Source organism: Heterodontus francisci, chromosome 8, assembly GCF_036365525.1.
Source record: "Heterodontus francisci isolate sHetFra1 chromosome 8, sHetFra1.hap1, whole genome shotgun sequence".
Lineage (NCBI taxonomy): Eukaryota > Metazoa > Chordata > Chondrichthyes > Heterodontiformes > Heterodontidae > Heterodontus > Heterodontus francisci.
In genome coordinates this window covers 35,750,175-35,768,266 of record NC_090378.1, presented here as the reverse complement: position 1 = coordinate 35,768,266, position 18,092 = coordinate 35,750,175, and the positions used below count along the sequence as shown (strand labels likewise).

Here is an 18,092-nt window from a genome sequence, read left to right as displayed (position 1 = left end):
AAGTGGTTTGAGCACTGCAACTTTAAATGCTGAATATCAATTTTCTAAAAATGTTACTGGACTGTAATTGTATTGATTGGTATTGTTTTTTTAAATTTGAAACTGGACTAATGAGATATTTGTCGGAAGAACAGGCTAATTTCAGTTTTCCTGTGCAAGTACAATTATTTGATTCCTCCTAGGATTATAGGAAATAGATATGCAATTAAATTTCTCTTTTATGCACGTGCCTTTAAAGCATCTTGTCAAAGCTAGTAACATCTAACTAGGCTTAAACGCAACAATATCGTATGTTGTTGGTAAGTCTTCATTCCAAAGAAGCACATCTCTTCCTCATCCTGTTGTCAAGCCAGTCAGGTCAGTTTGGTAGACTGTCCAGACCCAGCGAGGCTGCATGCTGCTTGGCTCGCAGCCGGAGGTTTTCGATGCTTGTGGTTTTGCTGTTGAGGTTGGGCAGGGCGCTCGACGCTTGCAGGATGGGGCTGGACCACACTTGCTGGGCATGTGACAGCGACTGGTAGTAGGACTGGCAGTGGAGAGAGCTGATGGGGGCCACATTCATATTCATGCCCAGGTATGGCATGGCCGGCGGGCTACCCATGTCAAAGGAGGAGTAGTGAACGAGGTTGTTGGTGGCTGCCATGTGCTGACGGAACTGCTCTTGCAGTCGGAACAGGCTTAGAGGAGAAGAGGAGTAAGAGTGGGTTTGCACCAAGTTACTCCCGCTGCTGGATGCACTCGTCCCTGTCGTGTTGATTGGCGAATCTATCAGAAACAATGAAAACAGTGCACATTTAGTAACGATACAGTTTTCGCTTGTTAATGTGTAAATCATTGGGGATTTCATTTTGATGTAGTTAAAATAATTATATTTAAACAACAGATATATTTTATTTGTGTTTTTTTCATGGGATGTGGGTGTCGCTGGCAAGGCCAGCATTTGCTGCCCATCCCTAATTGCCCTTGAGAATGTGGTGGTGAGCTGCCTTATTGAACTGCAGAAGTCCATCTGGTGTGGGTACACCCACAATAGCTATTAGGGAGGGAGTTCCAGGATTTTGATCCAGCAACAATGAAGGAACGCTGATATATTTCCAAGTCAGGATGGTGTGTGGCTTGGAGGGGAACTTGCAGGTGGTGATGTTCCCACACATCTACAACCCTTGTCCTGCTAGGTGAAAGAGGTCATGGGTTTGGAAGGTGCTGTTGAATGAAGCACGATGAGTTGCTGCCGTTTATCTTGTAGATGGTACACACTACTGCCACTGTGTGTCGGTGGTGGAGGGAGTGAATGTTGAAGGTGGTGGATGGGGTGCCAATCAAGTGGGCTGCTTTGTCCTGGATGGTGTCAAGCTTCCTGAGTGTTGTTGGAGCCTCACTGATCCAGGCAAGTGGAAAGTATTCCATCATACTCCTGACTTGTGCTTTGTAGATGGTGGACACGCTTTGGGGAGTCAGGAGGTGGATTACTCACTGCAGAATTCCCAGCCTCTTAGCTGCTCTTCTAGTCACAGTATTTATGTAGCTGCTCCAGTTCAGTTTCTGGTCAATGGTAACCCCAAAATGTTGATACTTGGGGATTGTGATGCCAGTGAATGACAAGGGGAGATGGTTAGATTCTCTCTTGTTGGAGATTCTCATTGCCTGGCATCTGTGTAGTGAGCATGTTACTTGCCACTCATCAGTCTAAGCCTGAATGTTGTCCAGGTCTTGCTCCATATGGACACAGACTTTCAGTATCTGAGGAGTTGCAAATAGTACTGAACATCATACAATCATCAGCGAACATCCCCACTTCTGACCTTATTATGGAGGGAAGGTCCAACCAGTGGAGAGTTTTCCCCCTGATTCCCATTGATTTCAATTTGGCTGGGGCTCCTCGATGCCACACTCAGTCAAATGCTGCTTTGATATGATACCTCTTGAGTTCAGCTCTTTTGTCCATGTTTGGACTCAGACTCTAATGAGGTCAGGAGCCGAGTGGCCCTGGTGGAACTCAAACTGAGCATCAGTGAGCAGGTTGTTGCTGTTTAAGTGCCACTTGATAGCACTGTCAATGACATCTTCCATCACTTTGCTGATGACCGAGTGTAGACTAATGGATCTGTAATTGGCCAGATTGGATTTGTCCTGCTTTTTGTGAACAGGACATACCTGGGCAATTTTCCACAATGTCGGGCAGATGCCAATGTTGTAGCTGTACTGGAACACCTTGGCTAGGGTCACAGCTTGTTCTGGAGCACAGGTCTTTAGTACTACAACCGGGATGTTGTTAGGACCCATAATCTTTGTAGTATCCAGTGCCTTCAACACTTTCTTGATACCACATGGAATGAATCGAATTGGATGAAGACTGGCATCTGTTGATGCTGTGGCCTTAGGAACAGGCCAAAATGGAGCATCCACTTGGCACTTTGGGCTGACAATAGTCGCAAGTGCTTCAGCCTTTCCTTTTGCACTGATCCGCTGGGCTCCTCCATCATTGAGGATGGGGATATTTGTAGAGTCTGCTCCTCCAGTTAGTTGTTTAATTGTCCACCACCATTCACGACTGGATATGGCAGGACTGCAGAGCTTTGATCTGATCCGTTGGTTGTGGGATTGCTTCGCTCTGTCTATTGCATGCTGCTTCCGCTGTTTGGCATGAAAATTGTCTTTGTTGTAGCTTCTCCAGGTTGACACCTCACTTTTAGGTATACCTGATGCTGCTCCTGGCATGCCCTCCTGCACTCTTTATTGAACAAAGGTTGATCCCTTGGCTTGATGGTAATGGTAGAGTGAGGGAAATGCTGGATATTGAGGTTACAGATACAGATGTGGTTGAATACAATTCTGCTACTGCTGATGGTCCACAACTCCTCATGAATGCCCTGTTTTGAGCTGCGAGATCTATTCTGAATCTATCCCATTAAGTATGGTGGTAGTGCCACACAACATAATGGAGGGTATCCTCAATGTGAAGATGGGACTTCATTTTCACAAGAATTGTGCAATAGTCACTCCTACCAAAACTATCATGGGCAGATAATTCTGTGACAGGTAGATTTTATTCAACTTTCCAATGTGAGCTGCTGTTGCACAGTAACATTGTAATCGTTGAAATATAATGCATGTGCATAATATTTCCCAACAGGTTTTCCCAGACTTCCCAACTCTAAGAGCACAGCCATTGTGGGTGCACAACATGACTAAGGGGCTTTCATGGTTCAAAGAGATGCCTACTTTCTCAGGGTAACTAGGAATGGGCACTAACTGTGGCTTGCCAATGTGGCCCATATCCTCAGAACAAAATAAAACAGGTTTATGTGTTACACCCAAATGCTCATAAACATCTATGTAAGGCAACACTGAAGGTCATTAAGTGCATACAATTGCACAGATTGACTGTTTTGATCTTAGATCTTGCATGTGCTAGCCTAATGAAGCCTCCTATTATCCCTAAACCCTCACAGTAGAGGCATAGGGCATCTCTTCACAGGATTGTCCTATGAGGACAGAATGAGGAGACTGGGCCTGTATTCTCTAGATTTTAGAAGAATGAGAGGTGACCTAATTGAAGCATACAAAATTCTTACAGGGCTCGACAAGGTTAATGTAGGAAGGATACCTCTTTTGGCTAGGGTGGGGTGGGGGGCGGGATCTATAACCAGGGAACACAGTCTCAGAGTATGAGGTAGGCCATTTAGGACTCAGATGAAGAGGTATTTCTTCACTCAGATGGTGGTGAATCTGTGGAATTCTCCACCCCAGAGGGCTGTGGGCACTCAGTCACTGAGTATATTCAAGACAGAGATCAATACATTTCTAGATATTAAAGATATCAGGGGATATGGGGATAGTGTGGGAAAATGCATTGAGCTGGAAGATCAGCCATGATCTAGTTGAATGGTGGAGCAGGTTCGAGGAACTACTACTCTTATTTCCAATGTTCCTATCTCTCGCAGCATATTAATTCATAGAGCTCAGACTTGAGCCCCTTGTCCCTTCTGAAATCCTGCTCTTGATTTTTGAGTATGAATGACCCTTCTCTACCATTCCATTTGGAGGACTGGAGTTTAATTCCATGTCTCTTCCCTATTATTAAGACAACCTCAGCTTCCTAGTCACCTGAATGGATTCGACCCCCACGCCCCAGATCTGAAAGGACAGTAATGTGCCATGGAGTCCTGTATCGACGGGTGGGGAAGGAGTTCTTGATCTCATCGCATTTGCCGCTTTACAGTTGAAGAGCAATGTGGATGTTTGGGAGGTGGGGGTGTGGAATGAGGATCGAAATATTGGAGGCTGTGGTATCCAGGTAAGTTCATTAGCATGTGTAGGTACAGTCTTTGTTGTCAGGAGGATTGTCACTGAGACCTAAATCAAAGTTTGTACAAATGAAAGGGGTTTAAGTTGTTCCACTCTCAGCTCCGCGGTGATGTGCAATTAATTCGAACACTGCTCTGGTAAATACACCTGGTGACCGCAAAAAATCACATCAGCTTGTAGTCAAACAATGAACTCATCAGCACTGACAGCTCCTGGTTTCATTCGTCTGCATTTGAAACCTGACGAGCTGTCAGAAAACTAATCACTGGAAATATGAGCTTTATCTGATCAAAACCAATGTGACACCGACGCCAGGAGATTGAGTGGAAAATCCCATCCAAACTTTTTTTTCACCCCTCCACTTCATTAGGAGAGATTTTGAACCATTAAAGTGCCGAGCTTTTCAAATCAGGGGCCACGAGGGACCAACAGAGGCTGCCAAGCAGAGACTACAAGGGACGCATTGATTGAAGCAAGGCCAATGCAGAACATTGTCATCAAACAGATTTTTCCTTAGTTTCTGATGCACATCAATCTGTTTTTATTCAGTCACCAATCCAGACATCGATTTCACCGGAGATGCACATGGCAGTCTCATGGCAATCTGGTTTACATATTCAATTTTTAAAATCACTTTAATATCTTTAACTTTCTTTCGCATATCTCTTTATTCTTTCTCCTATGTACTCTATTGATTTACAGCAGGTACTAAGCCATGGACCAGCAGAAATAAATTGTTGTTTCCTGCGACTTTCCCAGCACATTTTACTTACCTCAAGAAGTGTATCTTTACTGGTTTCTAACCATTGCTTAACTTTTACACAATGGACAAGCTAGCGCACAGTTGTGTAAGTATGCCTGTTTTATAGGACAAAATACCTGCTTTGTGCATTATATATGAACCTGCTGAATCGCATGAAAGAAACAAAACGGGAGCGACTGGACTCTGTAGTATTGAACATTTTAGATCTCCAGGCTGATGCCTTGAGAGCTTCTCAGTGATGATTTGCCACATCTGAGCGGCTCCTTTCGGATTCACTGCGGCTGGTCTTCACCTGTGAGGAGATTATATTTTTCTTCGGTAAGAAAGAGCTTTAATAACTATTTTGAATTATCTAAAAGGCGAAAGTACTTCATACTGAAAACACTCTTCCCTTTGCCCTCTCCGCTGGGGCAGTCTGTCAATCTTCTACAATAAATCTGGACTCTCTGAAGTCTTCAATTTAGTACTGAAGGTACAGATTTAAACTGATTGGCAGAAGAGCCCGAGATGACGAGGGAAAACCTTTGACGCAACGATTTGGACTGCACTGCCTGATAGGGTGGTGGATATATAGAGTCATTCAATACTAGCCTTCAAAATGGAATTGGATAAATACTTCAAAGGGGGAAAGAGCAGGGGGAGTGTGACTAACTGGATTGTTCATCGAAAGAGTCGACACAGACTCGATGGGCCGAAGAGACTCCTTGCGCGCTCTACTATTCTGGTTCTATTTTATGTAGCCGGTACAGGAGACACACCCACAGCTGTTACAAAAATTTCTAAATTCACTTGTAACAGCCCTTCAAAACACTCCCACAGGGGATGCTGAGACCAAGTGGGCCCACATCAGAGACGCCATCTATGAGTCAGCTTTGACCACCTACGGCAAAAGTGCGAAGAGAAATGCAGACTGGTTTCAATCTCATAATGAAGAGCTGGAACCTGTCATAGCCGCTAAGCGCATTGCACTTTTGAACTACAAGAAAGCCCCCAGCGATTTAACATCCGCAGCACTTAAAGCAGCCAGAAGTACTGCACAAAGAACAGCTAGGCGTTGCGCAAACGACTACTGGCAACACCTATGCAGTCATATTCAGCTGGCCTCAGACACCGGAAACATCAGAGGAATGTATGATGGCATGAAGAGAGCTCTTGGGCCAACCATCAAGAAGATCACCCCCCTCAAATCTAAATCGGGGGACATAATCACTGACCAACGCAAACAGATGGACCGCTGGGTTGAGCACTACCTAGAACTGTACTCCAGGGAGAATGCTGTCACTGAGACTGCCCTCAATGCAGCCCAGCCTCTACCAGTCATGGATGAGCTGGACATACAGCCAACCAAATCGGAACTCAGTGATGCCATTGATTCCCTAGCCAGCGGAAAAGCCCCTGGGAAGGACAGCATTACCCCTGAAATAATCAAGAGTGCCAAGCCTGCTATACTCTCAGCACTACATGAACTGCTATGCCTGTGCTGGGACGAGGGAGCAGTACCCCAGGACATGCGCGATGCCAACATCATCACCCTCTATAAAAACAAAGGTGACCGCGGTGACTGCAACAACTACCGTGGAATCTCCCTGCTCAGCATAGTGGGGAAAGTCTTTGCTCGAGTCGCTCTGAACAGGCTCCAGAAGCTGGCCGAGCGCGTCTACCCTGAGGCACAGTGTGGCTTTCGTGCAGAGAGATCGACTATTGACATGCTGTTCTCCCTTCGTCAGATACAGGAGAAATGCCGTGAACAACAGATGCCCCTCTACATTGCTTTCATTGATCTCACCAAAGCCTTTGACCTCGTCAGCAGACGTGGTCTCTTCAGACTACTAGAAAAGATCGGATGTCCACCAAAGCTACTAAGTATCATCACCTCATTCCATGACAATATGAAAGGCACAATTCAACATGGTGGCTCCTCATCAGAGCCCTTTCCTATCCTGAGTGGTGTGAAACAGGGCTGTGTTCTCGCACCCACACTTTTTGGGATTTTCTTCTCCCTGCTGCTTTCACATGCGTTCAAATCCTCTGAAGAAGGAATTTTCCTCCACACAAGATCAGGGGGCAGGTTGTTCAACCTTGCCCGTCTAAGAGCGAAGTCCAAAGTACGGAAAGTCCTCATCAGAGAACTCCTCTTTGCTGACGATGCTGCTTTAACATCTCACACTGAAGAATGCCTGCAGAGTCTCATCGACAGGTTTGCGTCTGCCTGCAATGAATTTGGCCTAACCATCAGCCTCAAGAAAACGAACATCATGGGGCAGGATGTCAGAAATGCTCCATCCATCAATATTGGCGACCACGCTCTGGAAGTGGTTCAAGAGTTCACCTACCTAGGCTCAACTATCACCAGTAACCTGTCTCTAGATGCAGAAATCAACAAGCGCATGGGTAAGGCTTCCACTGCTATGTCCAGACTGGCCAAGAGAGTGTGGGAAAATGGCGCACTGACACGGAACACAAAAGTCCGAGTGTATCAGGCCTGTGTCCTCAGTACCTTGCTCTACGGCAGCGAGGCCTGGACAACGTATGCCAGCCAAGAGCGACGTCTCAATTCATTCCATCTTCGCTGCCTTCGGAGAATACTTGGCATCAGGTGGCAGGACTATATCTCCAACACAGAAGTCCTTGAAGCGGCCAACACCCCCAGCTTATACACACTACTGAGTCAGCGGCGCTTGAGATGGCTTGGCCATGTGAGCCGCATGGAAGATGGCAGGATCCCCAAAGACACATTGTACAGCGAGCTCGCCACTGGTATCAGACCCACCGGCCGTCCATGTCTCCGTTATAAAGACGTCTGCAAACGTGACATGAAATCGTGTGACATTGATCACAAGTCGTGGGAGTCAGTTGCCAGCATTCGCCAGAGCTGGCGGGCAGCCATAAAGACAGGGCTAAATTGTGGCGAGTCGAAGAGACTTAGTAGTTGGCAGGAAAAAAGACAGAGGCGCAAGGGGAGAGCCAACTGTGCAACAGCCCCAACAAACAAATTTCTCTGCAGCACCTGTGGAAGAGCCTGTCACTCCAGAATTGGCCTTTATAGCCACTCCAGGCGCTGCTTCACAAACCACTGACCACCTCCAGGCGCGTATCCATTGTCTCTCGAGATAAGGAGGCCCAAAAGAAAACAGGAGACTACGCCACCTGCAGGAGTCACAAACGTATACATAGTTTGCTTGATGGATATATTCCACACGTTGATGTAATAGTGAACAATTTGTTTGTTGGAGCTCTAACTAGACTGGTAAATAGCCCTATGACTGGAATCTGATTGATTTTGGGTGATAAATGACCGTAACATCTGGAATCCGGATGGTTTTGAATCATAGACCACTCTGGGACTGGAACTGTAATAGGCTTGAGTGACAGACAGTCCTACGAGTGAAATTTGGATGACGTTCAGTGTCAGACAACAGTGTGTCTTGAATCCTAGTTGGCTTCAAATGACAAGTGGTTTTGGGACTGGAATTTAGGCAACTTTGAATGAGAGTGTTCTGGAACTTTAACCCAAGTGTGTTGGAATGGCATATCATTTTGAAACAGATTCGCTCGAACCTGGATCCCCGAGAATTGGATTTAAAGGCAGTCCTTCTCTGGCTTCGGAGCAGGTCGGAGTAACAAGCTGGCCCTGGACTGGAATCCAATTGAAACGGAATAACACGCGGTACTGGGTTTGCAGTTTGCGTGACTTTGAATGGCCGGCTGCATTGTCACTGAGATGCGGAGTCAGATTCATTTCAAACCAAATCTGTTTAGAGTTCTCCAAATCCAAATATTTCAACGTAAATGTCACATTTTGAGATCTAAATGAAGACAATCAAATGAAAAACTTTGCAAGTGGATTTTTGAACCATAAAGACATGGAGGTATCCCCCTCTCAATCCACCCACCCAGCCCTCAATTTTGAACAGAAAGCTCATATTTACCTGATTTAGGGCTCCCCCGTTTACAGGTCGATGGCTTGCTCTCGGGGCTGCAGCTCTTCTCTTGCTTAAATTCCTCTGTCGGTGATTTAAACTCTCGCTCCCTGTCCATCTGCTCCTCTGCTGATGATTCACTGTCTGACTGCTCGGCCGAAGTGACATTTAACTCGATGTTAATCGGCTCGCCGCCAGCACTGCGTGGCTCGCTGACTTCCGAACAGCTCTGAGTTTCTGTGGCTGCCTTCTCCAATTTCGTTTCGTCTTGGCTCATTTCGGCCTCTTTCTGTTTCTGGAGCTGCTCTTTCTGCAGGCTGCGTTGCTTCTTTCGAAATTTGGCGCGCCGGTTTTTAAACCACACCTGAATATTTAAGAGAGGGCAAAACTTAATCAACAATTCAGCTCTACCCATTGAAGGAAGGTAATGGTGGAAATTGCCTTGAGAGGACAGAGGTGACAACAGGAATGAAATGAAACTCATGACAGTTGAACGTATTCCCATGAAAAAAGTAAAACGACACTGGTTTCATTACAAAAGACCAGTATCTGGAGAGATTGTGGGTAAATAACCGGACACATAAAATATTTAAAAACTAGATAGATTACAGAGAATGAAATTGGATAGAGTGTTGTTAGTTATTTAGGTATCTAATAAGCCAAAGACATTATGATAGATGGCGGATAGGGAATGCAAAGGCGAGGATATCTTATACCTGCACTCTAGCTTCTGGCAGGTTGGTGCACATGGCCAGCCTTTCCCTCATCACTACATCTGGGTAGTGAGTTTTCTGGAAGGTCTTCTCCAGAGCCTCCAGCTGCTGGGCGGTGAATGCTGTCCGACTCCGGCGCTGCTTACGGTGTTGGGAGCCATACCTTGCCTCGAGGATAATATCTTGAAATGCACAGCCGTTGGAAAAGAAAAACACATCTAGTTTAATTATTCGGAAAGGTACAACTTTCACAAACATCCTTACCTATAGACAACTCTTTTCTCAACCATGCGGCTGGTAATTGTGGCGCCTTTCTTCATGCCTTGTGCCATCAACAACCAGCTCATAACTTCCACTTCTTTCCAGGGACTGACGCTCAACTTTCCCCTCTCATCTTGTTGTCTCATATCCGTCCAGCACCACCTTTTAAAACTCACTGGCCTCTATACATTGGCTTATAAATATTCAGTCGGTTTTATTGAGTTGTTATGGCATTGTTATAGTCGAAGGTTTGAGTTTGAAATTCTTTTCATTGAGAATTGATTATTCTTCCAGGTTTTAAGACCAACGGCAGAGTTGGCTAAAGCATCAGCAGCAGAAAATGCTTTTATGGAAGACTCGAGTCACTAAAACAACTTTTTCAGCAATTATTATTATAATAAATTTACATACTTTGTTCTCGGAAATTTTAATACCTTTTTGTAAGTTGGTGTTTGTACATCACATGGACACTTTCTTTTCCTATTGAAAAAGGATGCAGTGACAATGTTCATTTTGTAGCCCCTCTGCCTTGAGGGGTGAAAAACAATTTTCTTGTACATTCTCGCTTCATTACTATTCAATGGTGTGCATAACAACCTATATTGTTAGGTTTGGAGTGGGCATAATAGTTTCAAGCAGCAAATATCTTTGGCTTCTAGGTTGATCTAGATGAGATGAAGGCCAGTTAATCATCTCTTCTGGTAATTTCGAGGGGGAGGAATGTTGGCCAGGACACAGGAAAACATTCCTGCTCTCCTTTGAATAAAATGCCATAGTTCTTTTTAACCATCCACCTGTGCAGGCAAATGGGATTGTGATTTAATAAATCCGACAAGCTCAGTGTCTGGACTGATCCGGAACAACCTTCTTCAAACCTCCATTGCATGGCTTCAGTGTTGGTTCCAGTAGCGTAGTCACTCTGTAGGGAACAATGCACATCTGCTGCCATGGGACCTGTCAGTGTAGTCTTTCGTATTTTATTACGCCTAAAAAGATCATCCTGTAAGGCAAAGATATTCCAAGGTTCCTCTTCTCTACCACCTTTTCCCTGTTCCCTGCTCCTTCCACACTCCCCTCTAACAAGGAGCTGATACTTTTTTTGTTATCATGGTAAGAGACCATCCATTTAGTTACTTTTGCTGCTTTCCTCTTTCTACTTGCCAACGAATCCAAAATTATCTCCAGTCCCACCATCACCTTAGCCCTAAACTATCATTTCTCTATCTATATAATCTAACTTTAGTTTTTCTCCACCCCCCTCCCTGCCCTACGGAAACTCATTTATCTCCTGACCCCTTGACGTCACTCCCACTAAACTCCTGAACAACCAGATTCCTTTCCTTGTCCCATATTCGCTGACAATGTCAGTTACTCTCCCTCCTCAGGCATTGTCCTCTCCCTTTCAAATCTGTTTGCATCACTGTACTCCTTGGCATCTTTGTCCTCACTAACTGCCAATTAGTCTCCAACTCCTTTTCATTTCTAAAGTAATTGCCTTTGTTGTCACCTTCCAGATCTACATGCACCTCTTCTGTAATTCGCTATTTGAATTCCCCCCAAGTAGTTTCCACTCCTTTCATAGCTCTGAAAAGGCTCTAACCAAATTCACAAATTTTCTGTGACTGTGTTACCTTATTGCTTCTCTTCATCTTTGGCCTTCTCTGCAGCTTTCAGCAAGGTTGACCACATTCTCCTCCTTTAATGTCTCTTCTCCATTGTCCTTTGCTTGATTCCACTCCTACCTATCTGATTATAGCCAGAGGAGCTCTACTAATGGCATCTCTTCTCACCCCCACCTTTGGGGTTGCACTAGGATTCATCCTTGGCATTTTTTTCCCCTCCTATAGACTGCCCCTTGGAAACATTATCCACAAACATGAGGTCAGCTTCCACCTTTATGCTAATAACACCTAACTTTATCTGCGCACCAACTTTCTCTGCCCCTGAACTGTCTGACTGTCCAATATCCGGTCTTGGACAAGTCATTTACTTATCCACTCCTCATCTTCAGCACCACCACAAACATCATACCCTTATTACTGACTCCAACCCCTTACCCATATCAATCTGTTCACAACCTTAGTGTCCTGTTTAATCCAAAGCAGAGCTTTCTATTCCATATCTTCTCCAACATAAAGCCCAGCAAATTTCACCACCATAACATTGCCTGGCTCTATCTTACCTCAGCCAGAAATCCAATGAAATCCTCCTCCATGCCTTTGTCCTCACCAAATCATCTCCCCTTGACATTCAAAGGCATTACGATCACTGAATCCCCCACTATCAACATCCTGGGGGTTACCATTAACCAGAAACTGAACTGGAGCAGCCATATAAATACTATGCCTACAAGAGCAGGTCAGAGGCTAGGAATCCTGTGGCTTTTAACTCACCTCCTTTTTCCCCAAAGCCTGTCCACCATCTACACGGCACAAGTCAGGAGTGTGATGGAATACTCTCCACTTGCCTGCATGGGTGCAGCTCCAACAACACTCAAGAAGCTCAATACCATCCAGGACAAAGCAGCTCACTTGATTGGCACAACATCCACAAATATTCACTCCCACCACCACTGACGTACAGTGGCAACAGTGTGTACCACCTTCAAGATGCCCTGCAGCAATGCACCAAGGCTCCTTAGACAGCACCTTCCAAACCCACAACCTCTACCACCTAGAAGGACAAGGGCAGCAGGTGCATGGGAACACCACTACCTTCAAGTTCCCATCCAAGCCACACACCATCCTAATTTGCAACTATATCGTCATTCCTTCACTGGCGCTGGGTCAAAATCGTTCCTAACAGCACTGTGGGTGTGCATACATGACATGGACTGCAGCAGTTCAAGAAGGCAGCTCACCACCACCTTCTCAAGGGCAATTAGGGATGGGCAATAAATGCTGGCCTAGCCAGCGATGCCCACATCCCATTAATGAATAAAAAAAACTCGAAGTCCTGAACGAAAAATGATTTAGTGTGTATAATGGTCAGCTGATCCTCTACTACCCATTTCACCACCTCTGAAAATTGAAATCAGCCCCATTGTTTCACAGTCATAACTCTCTCAACTCAAAATGACAATTCACAAGATAATTATAGATGAGGAAGACCATTTAGCCCATTTAGTTCATCCACCCAAAGAGATCCTAGTCCCCTATTTCATCATTGCAGAGTTTCTTGAATGATTCCAGGGTTTTCACCTCAACTTCTTTTCCTGGAAGTCTATTTTGTATGTTGAACACTCGTTGTGCAAAGAACAATTTCTTAATATATCTTAAATTTACCTTTTAGTAGGTTGAACCTATGTCCTTGTCCTACTGTTGCTAATCAACTTAAAGTAATATTCTGAGTTTACGTTTTCCATTATGAACATATAAATTGACGAGAAAAGACCAGCTAGTCCAGCAAGCCTGTTCCACACAGTCATGGTGCATCTCAGCATCATGATTCCCAATGCACCACAAGCACCAGGTGCCACATAACCTCCTTGGAGAGGCAAATGAAAACAGGTCAAAATTCCTAGACCAATTCAGAGAAAGAATCTGGGTATTCCTCTCTGCCCCCAGAAATTGATCAAAATAAGTTCCAGGAGAGCACACCGTCCCTGATGAAAGATCACAGACCTGAAATGTTAACTGTGTTTTTCTCTCTACAAATGCTGCCTGACCTGCTGAGTATTTTCAGCCTTTTCTCTTTTTGTTCCCTTTTGAATCCTTGCAGCAAATTCACTCACTGTATGAGTTGACAATTTGTTCCAAACCTTGATAACCCTTGCCAAAAGGAAAAGCCTCCTGACATCGAACCTAGTTCTATACTATGCATGTCTTTGGTTCTCCCTAACCTTTCTAATTCAAATAATCTAGCCACATAGACACTACCAAGTCCCTTCAGTATTTTAAGGATTTCAATCAAATCTCCTCAAAATCCATGCTTTTCTTAGGCTCAGAATGCTGGGTCTTTTTACTTTATCATGGCAACTAAAGCTTTTTGTTCTGTTGTCTCCTTCTTTGGCTCGATGTCAATTTTTATCTTATTATGCTATTTGAAGTGACTATGGGGCATTTTCCTACATTAATGATGCTACAATATTGCTGTTGTTGTTGTTTTAAACTAGATATCAATCTAGTGGCCTTCCTCTGAACCTTTTTCAGGCCCGCTATATCAGTCAACATCTGAGGGGACCAAACCTAGGCACAATTATAGATGAGGCCTTTTATACAAGAACATTATCATGCTTTTTGTTTTATATTTAGTCACTCCAACCATCCAACCTCATACTCTGTTTAGTTCATGGCACTGGTTGTGAATCTTAAGAGATTAATGGACTATAACATGTAGATTTCTTTCCCACTCAACAGACCTTAGCTCAGAACTCTGCATGGTACACACAGGCTTGGCATTAGCCCTGTCCATGTGAATAACAATACATTTATCTATATTAAATAACATTTTCCAGACACATAGCCATTCACCCATCCCATCTAGATCTGATTATAGTAGTTTCATCTTACCCAAAGTTCTAATACTTTCTTAAATCTTTGTATTATTTATGAACTTGTGAACAGTTCTCCCAATGCCTTCATCAAAATCATTAATAAATATTCTGAACATCAATGGTCCTAAGACCAATCCCTGCTGCTCTCTATACAGAATCACTACCATAACAACCTGCTGGGCTGTATTTTACAGCCCCCCACCTTGACAGGGGTCATGGCGGGTGGGGGGAGGGGGGTACGGGCATGTAGAAAATGCCTCTGGGAGAGGCCCGTCACGCTCCCTGACGCTGGGAAGGCCCGGCCCCATATTGCCGGAGATCCGAGGCATAACTCTGGTGGGGAGGGGAAAGAAGGTAAGTATTTCAGTGCAGGAGGTGGGGGAGCAGGGTCAAACTCTTGCAATTGGTGTAGGGGATGGTGGGAAGGGGTAACGATTAAAGTTTGTGAACTTTGTGGGGGGGGGGGGGGGAGATGTCAGGTGCAAAAGGTAAGTATTTTGGGATAGGGGAGAGGGAAAGAAATTAAATGTATGGTTGTTGGGGGGTGGTGGTGGTGGGAGAGGGTCTAGATCAATATATTTTATTTTTTACAACACATTTCCCTTTAAAATTTTAAATAGCAATGTAGGGCTCGAAGCCCTTTAAAAATGGCATCGGCGCCTGCGCTGTTGTGCCTGACACCATTGCCGGGATGGATCGCCCACCCCCTCCACGTCATTGGGGAGGGGGAGCGGTCTGCCCCGGTCATGTTAATGAGCCACTGTGTTTAATATCACGGTGGCTCCGCGAAGCTCGGCCCGCATGCAAGGGCCATCATGGTTTACAGCCGCCACCATGATCGGTGGCAGCAACATAAATTTCAGACTGCTGTCTACCCAAATGCAAAAGAATGTTATTTAACCCAGGATCAGCCTGCCAATACCACATTACTCTATATTATTGAGTAGTCTAATATGTGGCACCTTGTCAAGAGCTTGTTGGAAATCCAAGCATATCAGTTATCAACTGGGCTACCTTCATCCACCAACCTAATAACCTCCTCAAAAAATTCGATCAATTGGTAAGTTATGACCTCCTTTTCCAGAAGCCATGGAGAGAATCTCTAATATCCTCTTCTCTTCATAGGTGGTCATACAGAGTGAGGGTAAAATTTAACCTGAATGGGGCACAAAATGGGCAACAGTGGATCCACTGTCCAACAGCCCAATCTGTTTTTCTATTCAAGACTATTGCACATCCACTTTGACATTTTCAACTTTGGAATCAACTGTACATTGCATTATTGGAGAAACAGCTGCTAAAGTGAAGACTGGTGCAAAATAGCCATTTAAAACCTCTATCACATCCTGCAGGTCCACTTTAATCTGCCATGAGAAATCCTTCAATGTTTTAGGCAGTCTTTAATGGCTCTTGGTTTCCTAGTATAGCTTGTTATCCACTATCTTCTTCTCCAGTGACCTTTTGGCTGCCCTGATAGCAGGTTTTCTTTAGCTGAGCTAACTACCTATCTGTTTGTCTGAGAGTTATTTTCTTTTAGCTTGTAAAAGTATTTTTGCTTAAGTATGATTTGACCTTATATGTGTCCAGAAACCACTTTTGTTTTAATATATACCCTTCTTTTGATTCTAGAGATTTTGTATTAGGGTAGATTAAAAGGTTTAAAGTTTCAAAGTGACTCCTGGCAAAGCATCCCAGCGCCGACGTCATCAGAGTACTCCCAGCTTTGCACATGCGCAGAACGAACACTTGCTGTCAGAATGGTGCTGCGCAAGTGCAGCCTACGTTAGCACCAGCTTGCCAGGACTAATTCGTGTATGTGCGCGAAAATGTAATCGTGCCTTGCAACATCTGCATGCCACTCGTTCCCACCTCGGTCATTCGCTCTCCGCTTCACCACTCACACTACCCACCACCCCCCCCCCCCACCCCCACCGCCAGCTGTTGGCCACTCGTTCCCTGCCTCGTCACTTCTCCCCCCTTGGCCGGTCCCTCCCTGCTTCTGGTCCACGCTCCCTCCCGCAATCGCGCCTCTCTGCCCTGCATGTGGGAAGCAGGGGAGAGAGAGACAGTGACAAGATAGGCAGGGGAGTGGAGCGAGCGGCGAGCAGATGGGTCTGGGAGGCAGCGCTGAAGAGGAGCGCGATGGGAGAAGGGAGCGGGGAGTGGGATGGAGGCAGCGATCACAGCCACCGTGAGGACTTGGGTTTCATTTGTTTTTGTTTTTGTGATAAATTGAGCAGTGCCATCTTTACTACTGGCAGCTGCCAAAAATGTCGCAGATAGTGATGTTTTAGTGCATCAGGCTGCATTTGTGCATGTGCAGGTACTGCGCCACCTAGTGGTTACATTGTCAGCAAATGCAGGTTTTGAGTTTAAATTTCTCTTCTATGTTGGTATTGTCCCCACCTCATAGGGTTGACTAATTTCCTTAAATTTCTCAGGTATTTCTGTAAGATAATTTATCAGATGCCCCCTTTTCTGTTTGTAAAGCCAAATTTTCCCCAGGTTTTCTTCACAACTCAGGGATTTGACAGTAAGCATCGGCCTATGCCTCTTCTCTGTATTTTCTTTATATCACAACACCTATAACTAAACTAGTACTCAAGGTACAGGCTGACCAGGTCACTACAGGACTTTGTCATGACTGCCTGTGACTTGTATTCTACTACTTTGGCTATTTTCAATGTTCTATGTTCAACATTCTATTGGTTTTGTTGATTGCTATTCTGCATTCATTACGGATGTTGAGTCTACTAAGACTCCTAGGATTTTTTGGCCTTGTCTTTAGTTATTTCAACAAGTTGCTTATTTTTCTTTCCTACATGCAGTACTTTATATTCATCCATATTAGATTTCACTTGCTAATTTTCTGACTGCACTTTATCCAACTCAATCTGTAAATTCTGAGCTTCCTCCTCTGATTCTCCTGCACTCCTTGTTTGTTATCATTTACAAATTTGACCACTTTGCATTGAGTTTCTGGATCCAGAATAAGTGTATTTAGAAAAAGAGAAAATAGAAGCTCAATTCTACTACACAATGAAAACTGACATAAGTATCTTACCAGCCAGCCTCTCAGCCAGAGTCAGTGCATGGACAGATGGTCTATAGTCAGGAGCATGCTGGGCCTGTTGTGCTGCCTGCTGGTGGAGATTATACATTGCACTCAGAGAGTTCATGGCATGAAGGGAGTAACCATTGACCCCATAGTGCTGCATGGCTACCAATCTCTGGAAGAAACAGCAAACATACAAAGACATCAATGAATGGCTAGAATTTTAGACTCAGTGCATTAAATACAGTTTATGATCTATATTGCTTGGTCTGCATGCTATAACATCCATGGAGAAGACGTGGTTCTCAAGATGGCTCTGTATTCATTTTATAACTTTGGGACTTATATCACATTGGACAATATTGATAACAAATAGCAGATAAAGGAATTTCATACAAACAAATGGGTTGACACATTTTTATAAACTTTCTTTGTCTGCTATTTTAACCAGTTACAAATCCACTAATATCAGTCAATATACCTTCAATTCAAGTAGCACCTGAAGCTTTTTGAGAAGTTACCTCTTGCTGGCAATTTAAAATTCAAACAATTAGATATTTGCTAATGACTATTGATC

At 44.4% G+C, this 18,092-nt stretch overlaps 1 protein-coding gene across 2 annotated transcripts; it reads right to left on the bottom strand.

The window, feature by feature from the left end:
* Nucleotides 1-358: 358 nt before the first annotated feature.
* Nucleotides 359-17,687, bottom strand: dmbx1b (diencephalon/mesencephalon homeobox 1b). Of its 2 annotated transcripts, none has more exons than XM_068036374.1 (4): nt 17,525-17,687; nt 9,708-9,886; nt 9,001-9,355; nt 359-765 (listed from the first exon to the last, which is right to left on the bottom strand). In XM_068036374.1, the coding sequence occupies exons 1-4, from the start codon at nt 17,676-17,678 to the stop codon at nt 359-361; spliced, it is 1,095 nt and encodes a 364-aa protein (XP_067892475.1). In that variant the 5' UTR covers nt 17,679-17,687. The 2 variants fall into 2 exon arrangements, with proteins under 2 accessions (XP_067892475.1, XP_067892474.1); XM_068036373.1 differs by having other exon boundaries at nt 9,708-9,922; nt 17,525-17,678.
* Nucleotides 17,688-18,092: the final 405 nt, after the last annotated feature.